This window comes from Astyanax mexicanus, chromosome 1 (genome assembly GCF_023375975.1).
Source record: "Astyanax mexicanus isolate ESR-SI-001 chromosome 1, AstMex3_surface, whole genome shotgun sequence".
NCBI classification, from domain to species: domain Eukaryota; kingdom Metazoa; phylum Chordata; class Actinopteri; order Characiformes; family Acestrorhamphidae; genus Astyanax; species Astyanax mexicanus.
In genome coordinates this window covers 68,994,890-69,013,795 of record NC_064408.1, presented here as the reverse complement: position 1 = coordinate 69,013,795, position 18,906 = coordinate 68,994,890, and the positions used below count along the sequence as shown (strand labels likewise).

General features: G+C 40.3%; 1 protein-coding gene across 2 annotated transcripts in view; it reads right to left on the bottom strand.

Moving 5' to 3' along the window:
- Window positions 1-12,079: 12,079 nt before the first annotated feature.
- jag2b (jagged canonical Notch ligand 2b) overlaps window positions 12,080-18,906 on the bottom strand; it is a 55,742-nt gene continuing 48,915 nt past the window's right edge. For both annotated transcript variants that reach the window (XM_007230935.3, XM_007230936.3), the window contains 4 exons: window positions 18,276-18,527; window positions 17,572-17,703; window positions 16,122-16,272; window positions 12,080-14,453 (listed from right to left, as the gene is read on the bottom strand). In XM_007230935.3, coding sequence (XP_007230997.3) covers window positions 13,918-14,453; window positions 16,122-16,272; window positions 17,572-17,703; window positions 18,276-18,527 — 1,071 coding nt within the window. In that variant the 3' untranslated portion in view covers window positions 12,080-13,917. The remainder of the gene's footprint in view (window positions 14,454-16,121; window positions 16,273-17,571; window positions 17,704-18,275; window positions 18,528-18,906) is intronic.

Sequence of the window (18,906 nt, the reverse complement as noted above, 5' to 3'; positions counted from 1 at the left end):
TTTTTTCAGTCTTTAGTGTAAGTTACATTGAACTACAATTATGACATACCCTCATAATGGACATGTACAACAACCAATACCAAAAAAAATGCTGGAATGGAAATGTTGGAATGCTGTATTAACTATAAGTATACGTGTACATACATGACAATATAAACAGAATGCGTTATATGCATGATATCATAAAGAGATTCAGAAAATCTGGAGCAATATCTGTGTGGAACAAGGAACGAGGCTGGTGGTCAGTATTGGATGCTGGTGATCTTTGGGCCCTCAGGCAGTACTGCATTAAGAACAGGCATCTTTCTGTACTGGAAATCACTAGAAAGGCTCAGGATCACTTCCTAGAAATTGTTGTCTGTGAAAACAGTTTGCCATGCAAGCCACAAATGCAAGTTAAATCTGTATAATGAAAAAAAAAGAAACCATATGTCAACACCATACAGAAATGCCACCATCTTCTCTGGGCACAATTCAATTAGCTTCAATTCAAATGGCATTAGGCTTTTGGGCACTGAATTGGCACACTGAAACTACTGGAAATGTACTAGGACAGCATATGCTGTACGAGAGGGAAACAGAAAGTGGATGTAAGCTGTCCTTGTGCCAGGTGGGGAAACACACCTTCCCCTCAGCTCACAGCGGACGATACCCTCTGGGGGAATCTGGGCATCAACGAGAACTGCCTGCTTTGGCATAGATCAAAGGGAAGCGCCTCTGCCAGCTGGGCACAGTGCCAGCCGACATGGTGACCTGCCAACCCCAGCTGTTCTTGCTGTGGCGAGGTCTTTTGAGTCTTAGGTTGACCTTTCACATCGCAACCTGCAGCCTCACAGGGAAGCTGCCTGGGGGCCGGCTGCCAAAAATCCAAACTACATTACATCCTCGGCGAGCCCCATCCGCACATCCATTTGAAAAGCAATTGCTTGTTTCCTGTTCAGGCATGTGATCGGACAGCGTTCGGTGGATTCAGATTGCTTACACAGAGAAGACTTCTTCGCTCAGAGGGCTACCACTCCCCAACCTTTTGTAGAAGCAGCTCAGAGAAAGCGCAACATCTGCTGGAGTCGACTCTGGAGGCCAGAACACTGGGGGCCCAACCCTGCTTTGGCATGCGAGCAGCTCCTTCATCTTTATTCACCTCTCCCTCTGAAGTCTATTCCCTCTCACACAGAACAGAACAACACATTGGAAAACAGGGTGTGAGAGGACAGGAGAAAAAATCCCAGGAAAAACAATATCTTTGCAATAGCTGTAAGATCTGCACAAATTAAACTACTGTTTGGCTCTTGAGTAAAATTTGCAAACCATAGAACTAGATAACATATTAACAACAAATTCTTGACTGTTGGAAGCATGATCGGTAATCTTTCACAGAAAATTCCAGGGTCATTACATTGACAACACCATTACCCACAGTAAGTGTAATTTACTTTACATACAAATGTAGTTTATTAGTTTTTCACTACATTAATGCTTAGCTTTAGTGCCCAAGTGCCTCCATGGTTGAACATACATAGCTATAAAAAACAAAACAGAAAAAAACAGGCTGTGTCCCAATTGCATAGTACAAACTGGTACTATAATATACATACTATATGCTTATTGTAATAGTGTGGATTTTGGAGGTTAGAACACTAAATATATTAACACACTAATCCATACTAGCCACAGACTTTCATCTTTTACACTTTACATACATACAAATATAACCCACAAACCTTTTGTGATCATTTGAAACTGACATTATTTAATGATAAGGTTTCCAAAATGTTGCATTTTTTTTATACATAACCCACAAAACATTTTTGTGGTCATTTTTCCTAAAAATCTTAAAATTGCATTCAGATCATGCCTTTACTAAAATTAAGCTGTATCTATTGTAAGATAAATTTAAGTAAGAATTTCCGATATTACTAATGACTACTGATATAAAACAAGTTCTACAGCAGGTTGTAGTTCATCAGAAACATTTATAAACATTTATAAATAAACAAATAATTCCTTACCAGTGTCATTGCAGTGCTAGGAGCCACCTCCCAAATAATACCTACTATTGGCTGTGCACTGAATGTGCGGTCCAGATCAGAAATCATTTGATTGTCTTAATGAGTGCACTTCTGTTCTTTTAATAAAAAAGAGATTTCTATGCCACTCCTGCTAGACAGTGTCCCAAAATGTGTCCTTTCCAGCAGAGAAAATGTGATGCATGATATATGTGTAATGTGTAAGAATGTGGGGAAGTTTAGTGAAGAAGATATGATGGGGTGCCCAATAGATGTCCTGACAATAAGACATACAGCAAGCTTTTTTTTAGACTGAAAAGATTGAGTTTATCCCACTAGACTATTTTATTGCATCATAGCCTTTTGCATGCTGATGAGACCCCATACTTTTGACTAGGTGACCTTTTTATTTTTCCTCTCCTGCCCTTCAAACAGCCTCACGCTCCGAGTTACACACAGCCAGCTGTGGTTAAAGTTATTGTGAGAGCAGGGCAAATTGAAGACATGTCCAAACTAACACAGGAATGTGTCATTACAAAATCATTTTTATATAGCCTAATTATAGCCTAATCTGAGTGAATTGACAAGGAAGGGCTCCATTGCCTAAAACTGCAGAAGCACATGTCAAGCATACACAGTAGCATGCAAATATTGAAACTGTAAATAGATACACAAGTAAAAGATGTCCTGGGGTGGCTTAGCACAAATATGATTCATAAAGGAGAAGGTGGAGTGAGCATCATACTGTGCACTCTCTCTCTCTCCATATTAATCTATTCTTAATGCTAAGATGCTTTTAGGAAAACTGGGCCCTGATGTCCAAAAGTTCTAGGCAAGATTAATTTAATATTTTCATCTTTTACAGTTTCTAAATAAATAAAAAAAAATGTTAAATCCATCTTTGTTCAGTTTGTGTAGTCAACAACAACCTTTCCATTCGTGTTTAGGTAATTTTCCCTCGTTATTCTTTGCAAAAGGCTAAGAAATCAGTGAGATTCTTCCAAGCACTGATTTTAGAAGGTCAATTCACAGATATTGTTTAGCTTGGAGATCTGTGAGTACCATGGTAAAACCTCCAGTTTGCTCCTTATAGTGGATTTCCTGGTATGTGAGGATCATTATCCTGCTGTTGAAACCATTCCCTTGTTTACCTTCAGATTTTTTATAGAAACTTAGCTTTATCTTAATTTTGTGCCCCTTATTAATGTCCAATGTAAATGTTGAGGTGTGTTTAGGATCCTTATTCTGCTGTAAATTCCATGCTCTTTTTACTTTCAGCTTTTGTTAAAGATGGCGAGGTTTGTTTCCAGAATTCGCTAATGTTTTATTACATTTATTTAATTTATTCTTTCACCGACTATAACACAATCCCAAGCATGGGCACAGTAGAGCAATGATCCACCGCTGAAGCCTCTGCTAAATCTTCTTGAAGGTCTTTGCAGTTCTTTTGTTAGGCCTTTCTAGCAATCTAATAAGTAGTTCACTTAGAAGTTTTTTTTTTTAGGTCTTCCAGACATCTGCTTGAACTCCACCATTCCTGATGCCATTTCTTTATTACATTACTGAGGATAATGCTGTGCTATCGTCTTATAGTGTCCTCCTGCTTTGTGGGTCATTTTAATTTTCAGAGTGCTAAGCTGCTACTAATCGGGATTGTTAGGAAGAGGTTTGATGAATCTGAGGTGAATTTATGAAGCTTTAAAGGTTGCATAAAAAAGATTTATAATACTCGATTCAGAGCGCCAAACGAATAGGTGATAAAACATGTCTGTTCATAGTTTTTATGAAATTTTTTGTTATCATGTGTTGGATCCATTCAGATATCGTTGGTCCATATCGTGTTCATATTTCAAATGATCTGTAGCAGCATAGTGGAGTTTTTGCTGCAGAGGTGGCCTCAGATCAACCTCTGCAGGGCATCTCAGTTCACTAATTTGATATGCCACACCTCACCCTCTTCAATAGGTTTTCTTTGTATAAAAAAAAACATTTAAACAGGCAAGAAACTATGTAATGTTTCTACAGCAAAAAGCACTGTGTATTTACTAAAGTGTCCTTAAAGGACCTCCTTTTTAATACAGCACCTTCACTTCCCTTGGCTGTAGGGGACTTTTTCTCGAAATACTTGAGAGAGCTGATTCCATTTGACCAAAAAAGAACGGACTTTACACAAAAATAGACAAACTTGACATGTGATGCATTCAGACACATCAGGTCTTTGATATTTCAGTGTACCAGCAGGTATCCCCAGATTCAACATCGGCGGGTACTGACACGGCTTTATTAGCTCACAAAAGGAACTTTTCACAGCAAATATGTTTTGACCACAGAGAGAGATTAGATTACAGTGAGCTCATCACACTCAGACTAATGGCGGATTCTCATGAAGGAATGAGAAAAACAGGGAGCACAAAGTTATACCTTCAAGCTGTTTACTGAGAGCCTGTATTGACGCAGTGCAGAAACAAATATGTCCGACTATACTTGCTTGTAAACTATACACTATATTTGAATGAGCCGCTCCGATGAATAACTATATAGCAACAATTTCTCACGTTCTGTCATTTTACGTGCTTCATCTCTCTAACTCTTTAAGTACATAATTAGCTTTTTAATGTAAAAAAATTAATAAATAATGAACTAATCTCTCCTAAAGGCTAAAATGTGGTTGCTCATTGGAAGGGATAACATCAGTGGTAAAAGTTAGAGTCCACTCTTAGTTGATTTTAATTCCAGTTAAAATGGTCTTTGAGGAAAAAATTGATATTTCACAAGTAATTACACAGACACTTTGAAAGCTAAATATAATATCTGAAGGGTTGGCATTTAGTTAATTGACCTTCTCTTTATTACATACTTTATTAGATTTTTAGATTTTCAGTGTTGATGATACCAAGAGATTTAGAAGTTTGATCATGTTCTTTTCAGTAAAAGCTTATTATATTTTTTCCATACATTTTATTATCTATCTAACTCTAGTTTATATATTTTGCACAATAAATATTCACATTTGCAAAACCAATGGGACAAATAATACAAGTGTCAAGTTCATGTGAAGAAAGTCAGATCAGACAAGAGCAACAGAAGAAAGAACACATATGGGAGTAAGAAAAGGTTGTTGAAATGCACTGGAATCATAAAAAGGAGCTTGAACGATGAATAAGTTACATCAGGATCGCCAAGTCTCTTTCAAGTTGCGTTTGATGTCCTGGGGAAGAGAGAACCTGTGGATATTTGAGAGCTGAATCTGACACAGAGTGTATATTTTGGAAACTCCTCTCTTTGATGTCTGTTGAACTGTTTCCATCGACCAGGACAGTGGTCCCCAGTCATTCCAGTTTGATTTTGCGAAAAGCATTAAATTTGAATGTCAGCTGACTGTAAAATGGGGAGATCTGGCCTGATGAAGAGGAAGTGAAGCAGACCAAAGTCAACAACTCTGCAAAGTTCTCGAGTGGACAAGGACTCTACACTGGCCTTTCTGTTCTTCTGAGCTTTTGTTCCTATTTATCTTATCATCTGGAACAATAACATCTCCGCAGGTCCCTGGCACGGTGGTTCTCTCGAGCTGCTGGTGTGGGACACCGTTTGGCCTTTTCTAATAATGTGCATTCTGCTCATTATTAAACTGGTTCTCTTTAGGATAATGAACTAAGGATATTCTAAAAAAAAATAATAAAGTGGTTCCTCATGGAGTAGGACAGTATTCTTGATCTTCTGTGTGAAGGTGATGTCTGTGTGGGGGCTTATGACCTTTATTGTGCTGCCAAAGCCCACACCAACGAGACTGTGCTGCATAATCCACACCTAATCTCTAGAGCAAAGGCCCCTGGGTGGAGCTCATCTGCTCTAGTGCATTATCATGGAGTAGGTAATTGGGAATGAGCATACAGATGCACTCATGGTTCCTGGTAATGGCTTTTAGACCCAGAAATCCATGTGATTGTGTTCTGTGTTATTGTGCTAGCTACTTTCAACACACATTTTTTTTTCATTTTTTACAACACAAGTGTGTGAAAATAAAAAAAACTGAATATTTCAGCTGCTTTTAAGATTCTTGGTTTGAAGGAGAAGTTGCCAATGACTTCCGTGCTTCATTACATCCAGTGTAATCACAAATCAGCAGGCACAGTGGTCCGATTACGTAGACAAACATCCAGTACTCTGCTGAACTCTAGTACATGGGGAGAGGCTAAAAGCCAAAAGGGGTATCCAAACAGGCTTTTGGTGACCCCTCACCTCTTGGCAATTGGCTCCCTGCTGACAATGAGCCATCACAAATGTGGCAGTTTGTTGAGCTCTGACAACTCCAAAGTTTGATTAGTGCAAATGATTTATGAGTTTTCCTCCCCAGAATGTTAAGAGCAGTTTTATAGAGGTTTAGTTAAATTTAGCTCCTCCTCTCTGTAAGTCTGTAAGCAACTCATAAGTTAGCTAGGTTAGTTAGCAAGCTACTGTAGCTGCACAGCTTTTGTGTTGTGTGTTAAGTTGGGTATGCTAATATAAATAAGTGCTAACCGCACTAGCTTTTCGAACAGCATCACGAACAGAGATGAGTCCAGCTACAGGCAGGAGGTGGAACACCTGGAGGATTGGTGCAGAGAAAACAACCTCTGCATCAATGTAAAAAAGACAAAGGAGATGATTGTGGACTTCAGAAGGGGCAAGCATGCCCACCTCCCCCTGCACATTGGAGGATCTGCGGTGGAAGTGGTCGACAGCTACAGGTACTTGGGTGTGCACCTGAGCAGCAACCTCACCTGGAGCAACAACACTTCCACTCTGGTCAGGAAGGCACATCAGCGGCTCTACTTCCTCAGGAGGCTGAGACGAGCTGGACTCGGGAGCGCAGTCCTCACCTCCTTCTACAGATGTGTGGTGGAGAGCGTCGTGTGCTCCAGCATCAATGTGTGGCATGGAAGCTGCTCTGCTGCAGACAGGAAAGCACTGCAGAGGGTGGTGAAGGCTGCACAGAGGATTGTTGGAGTTAGCTTCCCCAGCACCACAGACATTTACACCTCCAGGTGCAGGAAAAGGGCCACCTGCATCAGGAAGGATCCCACCCATCCAGCACACGCACTTTTTGTCCCACTCCCCTCAGGCCGGAGGCTGCGGAGCATTAAGTGCAAAACAACAAGACTCAGAAACAGCTTCATTCCGGAAGCTGTAAGACTCTTAAACTCCACTTAACAAACACACTGCACTGACACCAAGGACAAATTACTGTTTACTGTTTACCAACATGGTCACTTTACTTGCACTGAGACACTTTATCTCCACTGCTCTAATTCACATTATCATGCTGCTATAGCACACTTGCACTCTGGACTTCATGTTGCTGAACCTTTCTACTCTCTATTTATTTTTTTTATTCTTTGGGATATTTATCTATCTATTTTGTATATTCTATTTCTTTTATTGTATTCTTTTTATCTATATATCTATTAATAACAGCTCTTTGGGTGTAAAACTGGATCGTGAGATCACAATTTCGTTCCACCTCATGTACCACATGTGATGCGAATGACAATAAAATCTCCTTGAATCCTTGAATCCCTTTTTGGCCATTTAGAGGTGAGTATTGTCAGTTTCCAGTTGCCTGCTGCTAATTCTAGCTAGCACTGCTGGAGCAGCATTAGTATTAGCCGCTAACGGCACTTAGCACTAGCTCTTTCGCCATTCAGAGGTGAGTATATTGGACTATAGCCTGCTGCTAACCCTGTCTAGCACTGCTGAGGCAGCATTAGCATTGCCGCTAGTGGTTAGCCACTAATGCTAATGCTCCAGCTTTAGTGGAAGTTTGGAAATCTAAGCTTACTGTAAATAAATGGAAGTGCTTTACTCACCCAAATAAACACTTTTCAGGAGAGAAATCTGTGTAGATTAACATCCAGCACTCGTTTGACTCGTCTGAAATGTTTTTTTTAAGAGTTACAGTTTTGTTTACTTAGCTTAGCTTTACAGGTCTCCCCACTCACCGCTAAATTAGAAAGACAACATAACATCCCTGTTCCATACTAGTGTTGTATAAAATGTGCCTTATAATCCAGTGTGCCTTTTGTATGAAAATAGACCAGAAAATAGATGTTTATTGATAGTGCACCTTATAATCCAGTGCACCTTAGTACAAAAAATAGTAGTACAAAAAATACGATACTATTTTTGATTGAAACAGGAAACCTCTTTTGACCCCTACAGAAACTTTTAATAAATTATTCTTTAAAACAGCCATGTAATATTGCAATAGGTATTGTAATATTAAAAAATGAATGCATTAATGTTTAAATCATCCATTTACATACTGTTATCGATTGTTCTTTGGCATGCCAGTGTAATATGATTTACTATAATAACTTTGGCTAACAGACAGTACTGAAAATGGTATGGGATTTGGGTGTAGAGGACATGTAAAGATGCACCAAAAACTGCTACAATATACAAAACATTAGTCTCTAATTAGTCACTCTTTTGGAAGCTCATGCATCTACCACATTAAGCTTCCATTAGTATACTGTATCTACTGTTTAATGACAGCATGATTCATTGCATGGACTTCACACATTTCTAATATGACACTCGGTTTCCATGCTGTTCTAACAGGTCAATTACTTGAGCAGATTGCATCTGAGACCAGTTACGTAATCATTTGTTGATATGGACGTTGCTTGGTTGCATAGATAGACACTAGCTGTAACCTATCTATACTAACAGTGACTTTTTACATTTGCTGCTGCCATACGAATAAGAACAGCTGCTTCACTGAACAATAGTTTTAAGTCACTAGTACTTTATTTGTTAGTGCAACTGAAAGAATGTGCGAGTGTGTGCTGTGTGTGATAGAGATCTTATTTAGCAAGTTCGTGGAATGAACCACAAACTTAAAAAAAAAATCTACCTTTAAAAAAAACACTTGAATAAAAAGTATATGTTTAAAATAATTGATCCTGTATGTCACACCCATTGCACATTACCCAACTTTCTGATTAGGCCTATCCTCTAGCAAAAAAGTGACAAGAGCGGGTGAGATACCGTAAACGGAAAATGATAAATGGGGAAAGCGTGGCTCCTGTTTAATCACCCCTCAGGTTTAGTGTCTGCATTGCTTCAAAGCCTCACCACACCATGAGTCATCTTAAATGGTTCCGACTCTCCCACAAACTCTCATCTCTGCACTTTTGACAGACGTTTCTTGCACTAACTTGCCAGTGTGCCCAGGCAGACCTCTGGAAGCACAATGCACTGTAATCAGTCAAATAGGCAGGCAAAAAGAACCGGGCTAGAGGAGGAGGAGAAGGAGGAGGACGAGTCTTTTTGGGCTTAAGGATGTGACAGCAGACAGACGGCTGGTTGAGACGGGTGTACCTGGCATTTCAGGTCATCATAGACACACAGTGTTTATAAATGCGCGAGGGTCAGACGTCCTTGACTGCTGCGAGACACTCCAGGAATCCGGTGTCGGTTTTCAGCCACATGCTGCAGTCTAGGCCAGGGGAGACATGGAGCATGGAACTTTATGGATCCTGCGCCTCTTGGCACACGTGGGTCAGCCCTGCTAGTGGGAAACGTTCTGGGCTGGGAAAATGACGGATCAGACGGAAGCAGGATTCACATGAGCAGGAAGGCTTTACTTCCCTGCGACATTTCCCAGCAGATACTACTATCCGTTTGTGTGCGTAAGACTACAAAGCGCAGGTCTAATCCCATTGAGGCCCTCGCGAGCCCACCGTTACATGTCCTGGATTACACTACGTGCTTATTACATGTTAAGCCTACCTGCATAAGCCTAATTACAGAGTGGAACCACATGAAATATTTAAGCGCATTTACTTTAAAGAAACCCAATTCTTCAGCTGTCTAATAGCCGCTGTTGATATTACCCAGCCGTACTACCCAAAGCTCTTTATCCAACACTACCAGCATGAATAAAACAAATTACAGTTTTGGAAACACCAACAACCTCCAGCATCCCCTCCCTCGGAGATGTGTAACCTGACGCCAACGCTCTATCAGACAACCATTCCATTAGCTGCAGCCCCTCACGAGACAAAAGCATAACTCCCAGCATCATCATAAGCATCCTCATGAAACATTCAGAGTGGAGGAAGCCACACGAAACCAAAGCGTCCCATTGGTCGGCGGGCAGTCAGCCGAGAACAGGCGAGCCGTTGCCATTGGCTACTTCCTCCCAGGGCTGTCTTGACTGGAAGCAAGAGTTGCTGGTATCGATCTGCTAGATCTTTGCCTCCAGCAGTACCAAGGGCAAGCAGGTTTATTTATACGATTATATGAACACAAGGCCCAGTACAACTTTCTCCACCATGACCTAGGCCTGCCGCAAATGAGAATTACAAAGTTTCAGCTCTGATCTGAGATCACACAGTAAAGATCCTTACATGCCTTGTGAAAGACAAGACAATAGACTATTAGGGTATATATATACAGCTATGGAAAAACATAACCACTTAAAAATTATGATTTTACCAAATTGAAAACCTCTGGAATATAATCAAGAGGAAGCTGGATGATCACAAGCCATCAAACCAAGCTGAACGGCCCAGGAGTGGCATAAAGTTATCCAAAAGCAGTGTGCAAGACTGGTGGAGGTAAACATGCCAAGATGCATGAAAACTGTGATTAAAAACCAGAGTTATTTCACCAAATATTGATTTGAACTCTTAATACTTTATTAATATGAACTTGTTTTCTTTGCATTATTTGAGGTTTTTTTTTATTTCAGCCATTTTTCTCATTCTCTCATTTCTCTCATTTCTCATTTTCTGCAAATAAACAATAATAAACAACAATAAACAATAATTTTATTTGGAATTTGGGAGAAATGTTGTCCGTAGTTTATAGAATAAAACAATATTCATTTTACTCAAACATATACCTATAAATAGCAAAATTAGATAAACTTATTCAGAAACTGAAGTGCTCTCTTATTTTTTCCAGAGCTGTATATACACAAACATTTGCAACACATTAACAGTAGCTTTATTTTACTGTTTTGGATAATCATGGAGTTTTAAAGTTCATATCAAACATTATCATGTATTACATATTCTATGTTGTTAATTATTTTTTATTATGTGCACTGGCACAGAGCTGTGATCATAATTCTTCATTCTCAATAATTAAATGAACTGAGTTTAGAAACCCCCTCCATAAAATCATATTTTCATTTTCCCAATAATGAAAGTAAAATACGATTAGCCTGTCAGTTCCTAATTCAATTATGTTGGTGGTTATTCTGAGATGTTAGATTTTAAGTTCTACTTGTGAAGTCCTGCTCAATTTCTTTCTCTAGAAATACAGTTAATAATTTGAGTGTTTAACCTTCAAAAAGCACATTGAAATGAATATGCAATGATCAGAAAACTAATTTTAAAACTAATTTTAAATTAATTAAGATTTTAGAAGCTAGATTTTACTGACTGCAAACTGAGCTCATGTCCTGAAACACTTTTTGCTGTTGAAGCATGCGTCACCGTGGACCTCAGGAAACAAATTGCCTTAGCCAACATGCTTTGGCAATTTAAAAGGTTAAAAAATGTAACCAATTACCTTTAATGAACTTTGTTGTAGTGTAATATTGCAAAGTAAAAACATGCATCACAGTCTTTAATAAAAACCTAAATTTAGTCTTTTTATACCCAGAAATCATTAGGTCCACACTGTTTTCCCGTGAGTGATGCGCCAGGCCCGCAGAGTCTGTCTTAAAGATCCATCAACCAACAAAAACAGTCCAAAATGCCATGATATAAATACTTTATAGCTCTTTATATTCTTTTTTTTTCTTTTCATTCTTTTCTTTTCCCCAAAGTTTCCATTTTGATGTAATCTTTTTTTTATTTTGCAGCCACACTACAACTTCACCATTGTCTCTCCCCTCTGTTCTGCTACTGTAGAACATAGGAAGATGTTGTAATAGAGAAGCTATGAAACAGACCCCTTGTGGTTTTCTGAGACACCGGGATTGCAACAGTCAGAACTGGTGTACCGTTTCCACAGCGTGGTGAGTGACGGTTGAGGTCACTGTTGTGCATTTTAATACTAAATACCAGAACACAGTGTTTTTTTGAGGAGATTGTTATAAAATGCTTTAATAAATAGTTAGATTTATTTCTAAGAACAAACATAAATTCCACTAAATGAACCAAAAACGTTTGCAGAGCAATTCTTCTGTACAAAAAAAGACTTTGTTTAATTTCCTTTAAAAAAAAAAAAAAACTTCCTCTGACCCCACCTTATTCCTTCCAGTAATGCACATCCAGCGTTATCTCGTTTTTTGTTATTTTACCACTTGTTCAGATTACTTCAGGATAATATTTAAATTCTTTTTATTTTGCATCCTCTCACATACGGCAGCAAGAAGCCACCGTGAGAGCAATATCCAACATGAAAACGAAAGAAAACAAAAATCATAGTGAACCACTTCTGAGGTAATCCATTTTTTTTGGAGTTGGTACCTCGAACACAAATGCTTTACAACAAAATTGTTCCCTTCATGAAGCCTCAACCCAAAAACAGCAGGAAAAAAAGCAGATGGAGCAAAAACAGAGTTTTACATCGTCTGCAGAGACCGGGATCCTAACCAGCCTGCCGGCCTCCGCACACGCTGCAGGAGCTTTCCACAGGTTTCCAGAACATTCTATGACAGTGAGGAAGGACAGAAGCTGAAGGAGATGATAGGAACTGGTTTGAAACGGAGGCAAACACACACGCCACGATACACCACACAATCTTTAAAGAATTACTTGCCTTATAAAGTGAAAACAAACCAACAACATAAAAAAAGATGACCTGTTACTGATTACATTACTGTTCTGACTGTGGGACGCTGTATACTTGTTATAAAACCTGCCTGTTTCAACTGGCATAAATAAAAGGAATGGCGTTGTAAAAAAAAAAAATAATAATAATAATAAAAATAAAATAAAATGAAAAATAATATAATAATAATCATAATAATAATAATAATTTCAATCATAATTATAATAGTAATAAAAAAGTGTGACTTGTCTTAAGTTACTAAATTCAAATATACACAGCGACTCCTTTACTATATACACATATTTACAGATTTCTTGTCTTTCTTTGATCAAATACCTCGGTGGTAAAGCGGGAGTTGCTCTTGACCAGCCTCTCCCTTTGTAGTGATCTATCTGGGGTCGACCTCGGCAGCGAGAGACGCAAACAAACGGGCTCGTCAGAAGGCACTTGCTACCAACTCAAAATACTGCAATCCTTTTTTTTTTTTCATTAAAGAGCATTCAGCCAAGACAAACAGACGTGACAGAAAAAACAAGGCCACTTCGCAGGCACTGACCCACAAGCTTAGTAAGGCAGGCGTGGAGTGAGGAGAGGTGGAGAAGAGGTGGATGGGGGGAAGAAAAACAACAAAACAAAAAAAAACAAAAAACACAAGAGTCAAAGTTCTCGCTTCTGACCCCATAGCCAGTGCACCTCACTGGCCACCATATGCAAGGTCTGTGCTGAAAACACGGGCCGCATACAATAAAATAAAACCACAATCATCTGTAAACAACAAAAGAAAGTCTTTATACAGTTTATAGTATTCCTCTAGTGAGTGTATTTTTCCTGCTCTTTGTTTTCAGCAGTACATTTTTGCAAAACAACAACAACAAAAAAAAACTAAGCGGGCGTCTCTTTTGCCTTATTCTTACAAAGTAAAACACAAAAATCTGCTTCATCTGTACATATAAAAATAAAAATGTGTCAAGGAAAGAAAAAAAAAAAACAAAAACATCTCACCATGGGGAAATAAAAATAAAGTGAAAAAGAAAGAGAAAAAAACGAAAGTTCTCCGTCTCTCAAAAGCCTTTGTTTTTTTCTTCTTCCGCTGAACAAGAGAACTACTCTCTCTCTCTCTGCGCGTCGTTCCCAGTGTCTATACACAGAGCTCTTTGGCGTCTTGGCCAGCAGAGGTGCTGTTGACGTTTTTCCAGCGGTTGTCTTTGGGGCTGTGGGCGGTCCGGTGGGGGGCTTTGAGGGGCGCGCCCCCGCTGCTGCCGCTGCTGCTGCGCGTGGTGCAGATCAGCTCGCTGTTGAGCCGCACCGTGGCCTTAGAGTACTTTGGGACGGGCCGCTTGCCGCCCTCTGTCCCGCACCGCCACTCCTCCACCAACTCCAGCTCGTCTTCCTCCTCCTCCTCCTCCTCTTCGGGCTCCTCGTCCCCCTCTCCGTGCGCCCGGTCCGGGGAGCCCATGAGCTTGGCCCGCTCATACTCGGCGTCCCGGTTGTCCTTGTGCTGTTGGCGGGCCACCGGCCGCAGCGGCTCCCACTGGTTGTTCACGCTCTCCTCAACTGGGGCACGCTCGCGCCTCTCGCGCTCTTTTCGCCGCTTACGCGTCCACCACACGCACACGATCACGCAGAAGATCCACAAGGCGCAGAAGATCACACACAGCACGGGCACCAAATAATCTATATAAAAAAAAACAAAGACAAAAAACTGAAATCATTTCAGGTCTTCAGTGTGAAACTGCAGGAGAACATTTAAAAGTGTACGCAGTTAAAAGTCACGAGACCTGGGGAAGTGTTTTTGGGTGTTTTTCAGTTTTGCTGTTTAACAGCACAGATACCGTGTAAAAGTGCTTGTTAACAGGAGGGCACTAGGGCGACAGTCTTCTAACAATAAAACAAAACACTCAAGCCGCAAAACTTCCCTAACACACCCATAATAACTAATCAGAAGTCTTTTCTGGCTCAGAGGTGGGTGTGTTATATGTGATTATGGAAAATAATAAAACTTGGAGCATTTGTGTATATATATGTAGGTTTGCGCAGCCCTGGTTAAGTGACATGTCTAGTTGATTTAATAAATTAAAGAATTTACATTATCCTGTATTAGAGTATTAAAATATAAGATTTGATTCTGTTTTTGTTGGAGTAACCGCTCTCTACTGTCCAGGGAAGACTTTCTGCTTTCTGCTGTGAGTTTGCATTAAGCAACAAAAACTCAAATCAAAATTAAATTAAAAACATATTGATATAGTGCTTTTTACAACTGGTGTAGTTGCAAAGCGGTTTTGCAGAAATATGGTAGCAGGACAGAGAACCAGACAAAATATTAACCATACAAACAAACGCAGAATCTCCAGTGAGCAACAGAGAGAACAACTCCCTCAGAGCTGCAGGAGAAGGACCAAGGCTCACATGTACCTTATATTATCACTAGACTATTAAGGCTAATACACAAAGGGGGAACCATCCGCCTCTGGTCAGATGAATGGTTAAAAAATCATTATACATCCACATAGGTCCAATATATTCAGGTGATAAGACACAGTAGCAATGGATACAGCAAGAAAATCCCTAGTTCCTGTTCATATATTAACTTTGATGTACCAAAAGAGCTGAATGGAGCACCAACATTCCAGAGAATGTAGTTCTTCTGCAGATGGGTTTATACCAGTCTAGCAAACAACTGGCATTAAGCATGGTGCCAATAGGTTTAAGCTTTATTTGCTTCAGAGGGTCCTACTGGCAGTATATCAGCTACTAAATAACTACACATCAACTTAGTAGCTGAATGCATTCAGCATTTAGACTGTGTATTTTTAACCAACAGAAAATAAAACAAAACAAGTCCTTTAAATAGCAGTATCCAAATGTTTGCATACAGCTGCACAACGGACGTGCTCTAGTTCTGAAGACTGGGCCCCTTTTAACTGGTAGTGTGCACATCACATTACCGCACCTCCACCAGAGAAGAGCTTGTCATTTAGAGCTCTTTAGGAGTCATTACTGACGGAAAGTATGCAGACAGTGACTGAGTTAGTCATGCTGTTCTCATGCAACATCAGCAACAGTGAGAAGGAGGCAGTAACAGTGCAAGACAGTAGCATGAATCACACTGATTTTATGGCTTCTTCTTCAGCTGGCTCTGCAGGGTCTTTATAGTACACAGTTCTCTTCATCTTTATGTTTGGAAGCAGTTAAATAAACGACAGTAGTAGGAGTAGTCAGTAGTAGTCATAAATGAAAAGTCGTAAGATTAATAGGCTGAAAGAAATCTGCAGATTAAGGGTTTAAAGTGCATTATTTCATATGTGGCTCGATGGCGGTCGTTTTAAAAGCTGCCCTACTCACCCACTGGCTGGGGCACGAGCCGTGTCTCCACTCTGACCTCAATGACGGCCTGCATGATGGTGCTGTTGTGGCGCTTGGACAGAGTGCTGACGATGGTGCTGGCCACCTCCTGGATCCGACTGTGGTCAGGCTGCTCGTCCTGCTGGAAGGACTGCGGAGAGCCAACAATGGAGATGTTATTAGTGTGTGGAGAGGGTGTTTGTGTGTGTGTGTGTGTGTGTGTGGTGTGTGTGCGTGCAGAAGGATGAGGAAGACTGAAAGCAAGAGAAGAATTAGCAATAGATGCTGAACAGGAGAAAGTTGAAACTGATACAGCTTTTACACCAACAACCAACCAGCCAACAGGTTCACCTATTGCTGACACAAATGCACACACAAACAGAGCCTGTCTAGTTTCAGTAGAGAAGCACTGCCAATAGCATAGGACTTTCTGGAGCAGATGAACCTATGAACCTGTTGGCTCCATGCCTAATGCCAGGTGTGGGCTTGAGGGGTATAAAGCCCCCCAGCACTGAGCTGTGGAGCAGTGAAGAAATTGTGCTCTCTGGAAAGCTCCAGACACAACTACTGAAATTCGTGTAAAGAATTGATCATACAACATCCTGGCCTCACTAATACTCTCATCACTAATAAATGCAATCAAATTCTCTAGTAAAAAAGCCTCAATTCCCTGGAGAGTAGAGAAAGCTACTTCAACAAAAGCAGGATAAACACAATGATTAAGCAAGTGTCCCAACACTTTTGGCCACATAACGTGTGCACAGAGAGTGAAAATCTACAATGCAAATCTTAATAGGCCAGTTAACACCAGTGATTACTATCTTTGCTTTCAATTCATACCTCCATGCCATTGGTTTTTATTCCTCCTCCAACATGCAAAGACCTGCAGCCGGGCATACCTGAGCAGCTCCTAAATCCATGAGTCAGCTTGCTCTAGGTCTGTGTACGTGGATTTAGATCACATTGTAAAGGTACTTTAGAAGACTTTACGAACAATCCACCATAAGCTGAATCTGTAGTACCAACAGCGGAAAGCTTACAATCCACCCTACACCCTCACAAACTCCACTTCTCCAACATGAGCCTTCACATTCAGGATTCATGACTGGAAAAGAATGGTCGTACTACTTTATCTAAATGGCTTATCTGCTTTCTCTGCTAATCTCCTCTGATAGAAGCTGTTGGAGTTTTGACTCAGGCTGGTTCTGAAGCAGCGCGGGTGAATGCCGCATTGCGGGCGAACCTGCTGCCGCCGGTCAGTCAACTGAATCTCATTACAGCAGAACGGGCAGGTCTTGGAGAGGGGGGCTATGGGCTACGGGCACCGATGCGTGCGCCAACATTAAGGAACCGCATGAAAGAGAATGACCAAATCAAGCTAAATAACTCAAAATCCATGATAAGGCATGCAGGAGGACATTAGATGAAGCAGCTCAAGAGTTGCACTTACAATGGCCACCTCCACTGCATCCTGGTTGGAGTAGGAAAGCTCACAGAGAACCAGCAGAGGGTCCTCCTTGGCGAGGTTCCGCGTGGCGGGTAGGTACCTCAGCTCCGAGCACACGTTCTCCACTGCTGTTGCCTAGAACAAGAACCAAGTTATCAACAACTGAACACTCGCTTTACTCTCAAGTTATCAACTGCTCTTAAGCCTGCTGCTTCCTGCATTTTTATGTAGAAGATATAAATCTAATAAAGAAAAATTATTAGATCTTTTAATGGGTCACATTTGTCCACTCTTGAAAAAAAACTAAATAATTCAGAAGTGCAGACAAACCAGTTTAAATTTAAATCAGTGTAAATGCATTTAGTATGCATCTTTTTAACGTGCATAACAATATTTTAAACAAAAGATGTAAATATATAAATATAACTAAGCAATTCTAATCAAATTATATAGCAAAAGAAACTTCTAACTCAGAACAATGCCTACATTAAATATTGTATTTTCTTACATCACTCTATAGTGTATACTTTGTTCACTCTGCTGTATAAATACTTAACATTAACATTATGGCAAATACGCTTTTTTTCCCCACATTGACTTCTTTTAATACTTTTAAGTATTTTAAATCTTTCAAGTGAAATCTGATGCTAGGCAACATGCTACAAATACAAACATGCTCTATCAATATCCAATCACTGCAAACTCACTATGGGCAGCTTCTCCCTGTTGAAGACGAGTGTGATGTGGGCACAACTGTTGTCCAAGTAGCCCGTGTTGGGCTCACACTTGCTGTTGACCGGTGGGACGGGCTCAGGGCTGGAACAGAAGCCCCACTGGTGGCAGGGGGGAGAGAGGCAGGTCAGGAAGTTGTGCTCCAGGCACTCCCGACCCCCAGGGCAGGCTGCACGCTCTCTGCCGGGGGTTCCTGGCAGCAGGCAAGGCCGTCGGCCACACACCACCTGAGAGACGGGGGCAAGGGTCACATGAGTACTTGGCATTCGAATTGTTTTTTGTATCCAATATACAACATCTGACCAATACAGAATGATAATGATTTCAGAGTCATCATAAACTATCCTACTGTATAAATATGTAACTATTTAGAAAATTTAAATGTATTCAGTAATCAATCATTACCATTATTCAATCATTTTTGTTCATCATTACTTTTTCAATATGGGACATAAAAATGTATGAGGCTTCACACTTTGTCATTTTAGAAATGCTCACTATGTCCTTAATACTACATCTCAATACTCTTAACTTTCTAATGTTCTTCTGAATATCTGAAACCTGTGAAGTGACAGAAGACCATTGTTTTTCACTGTTGAAGTCAAA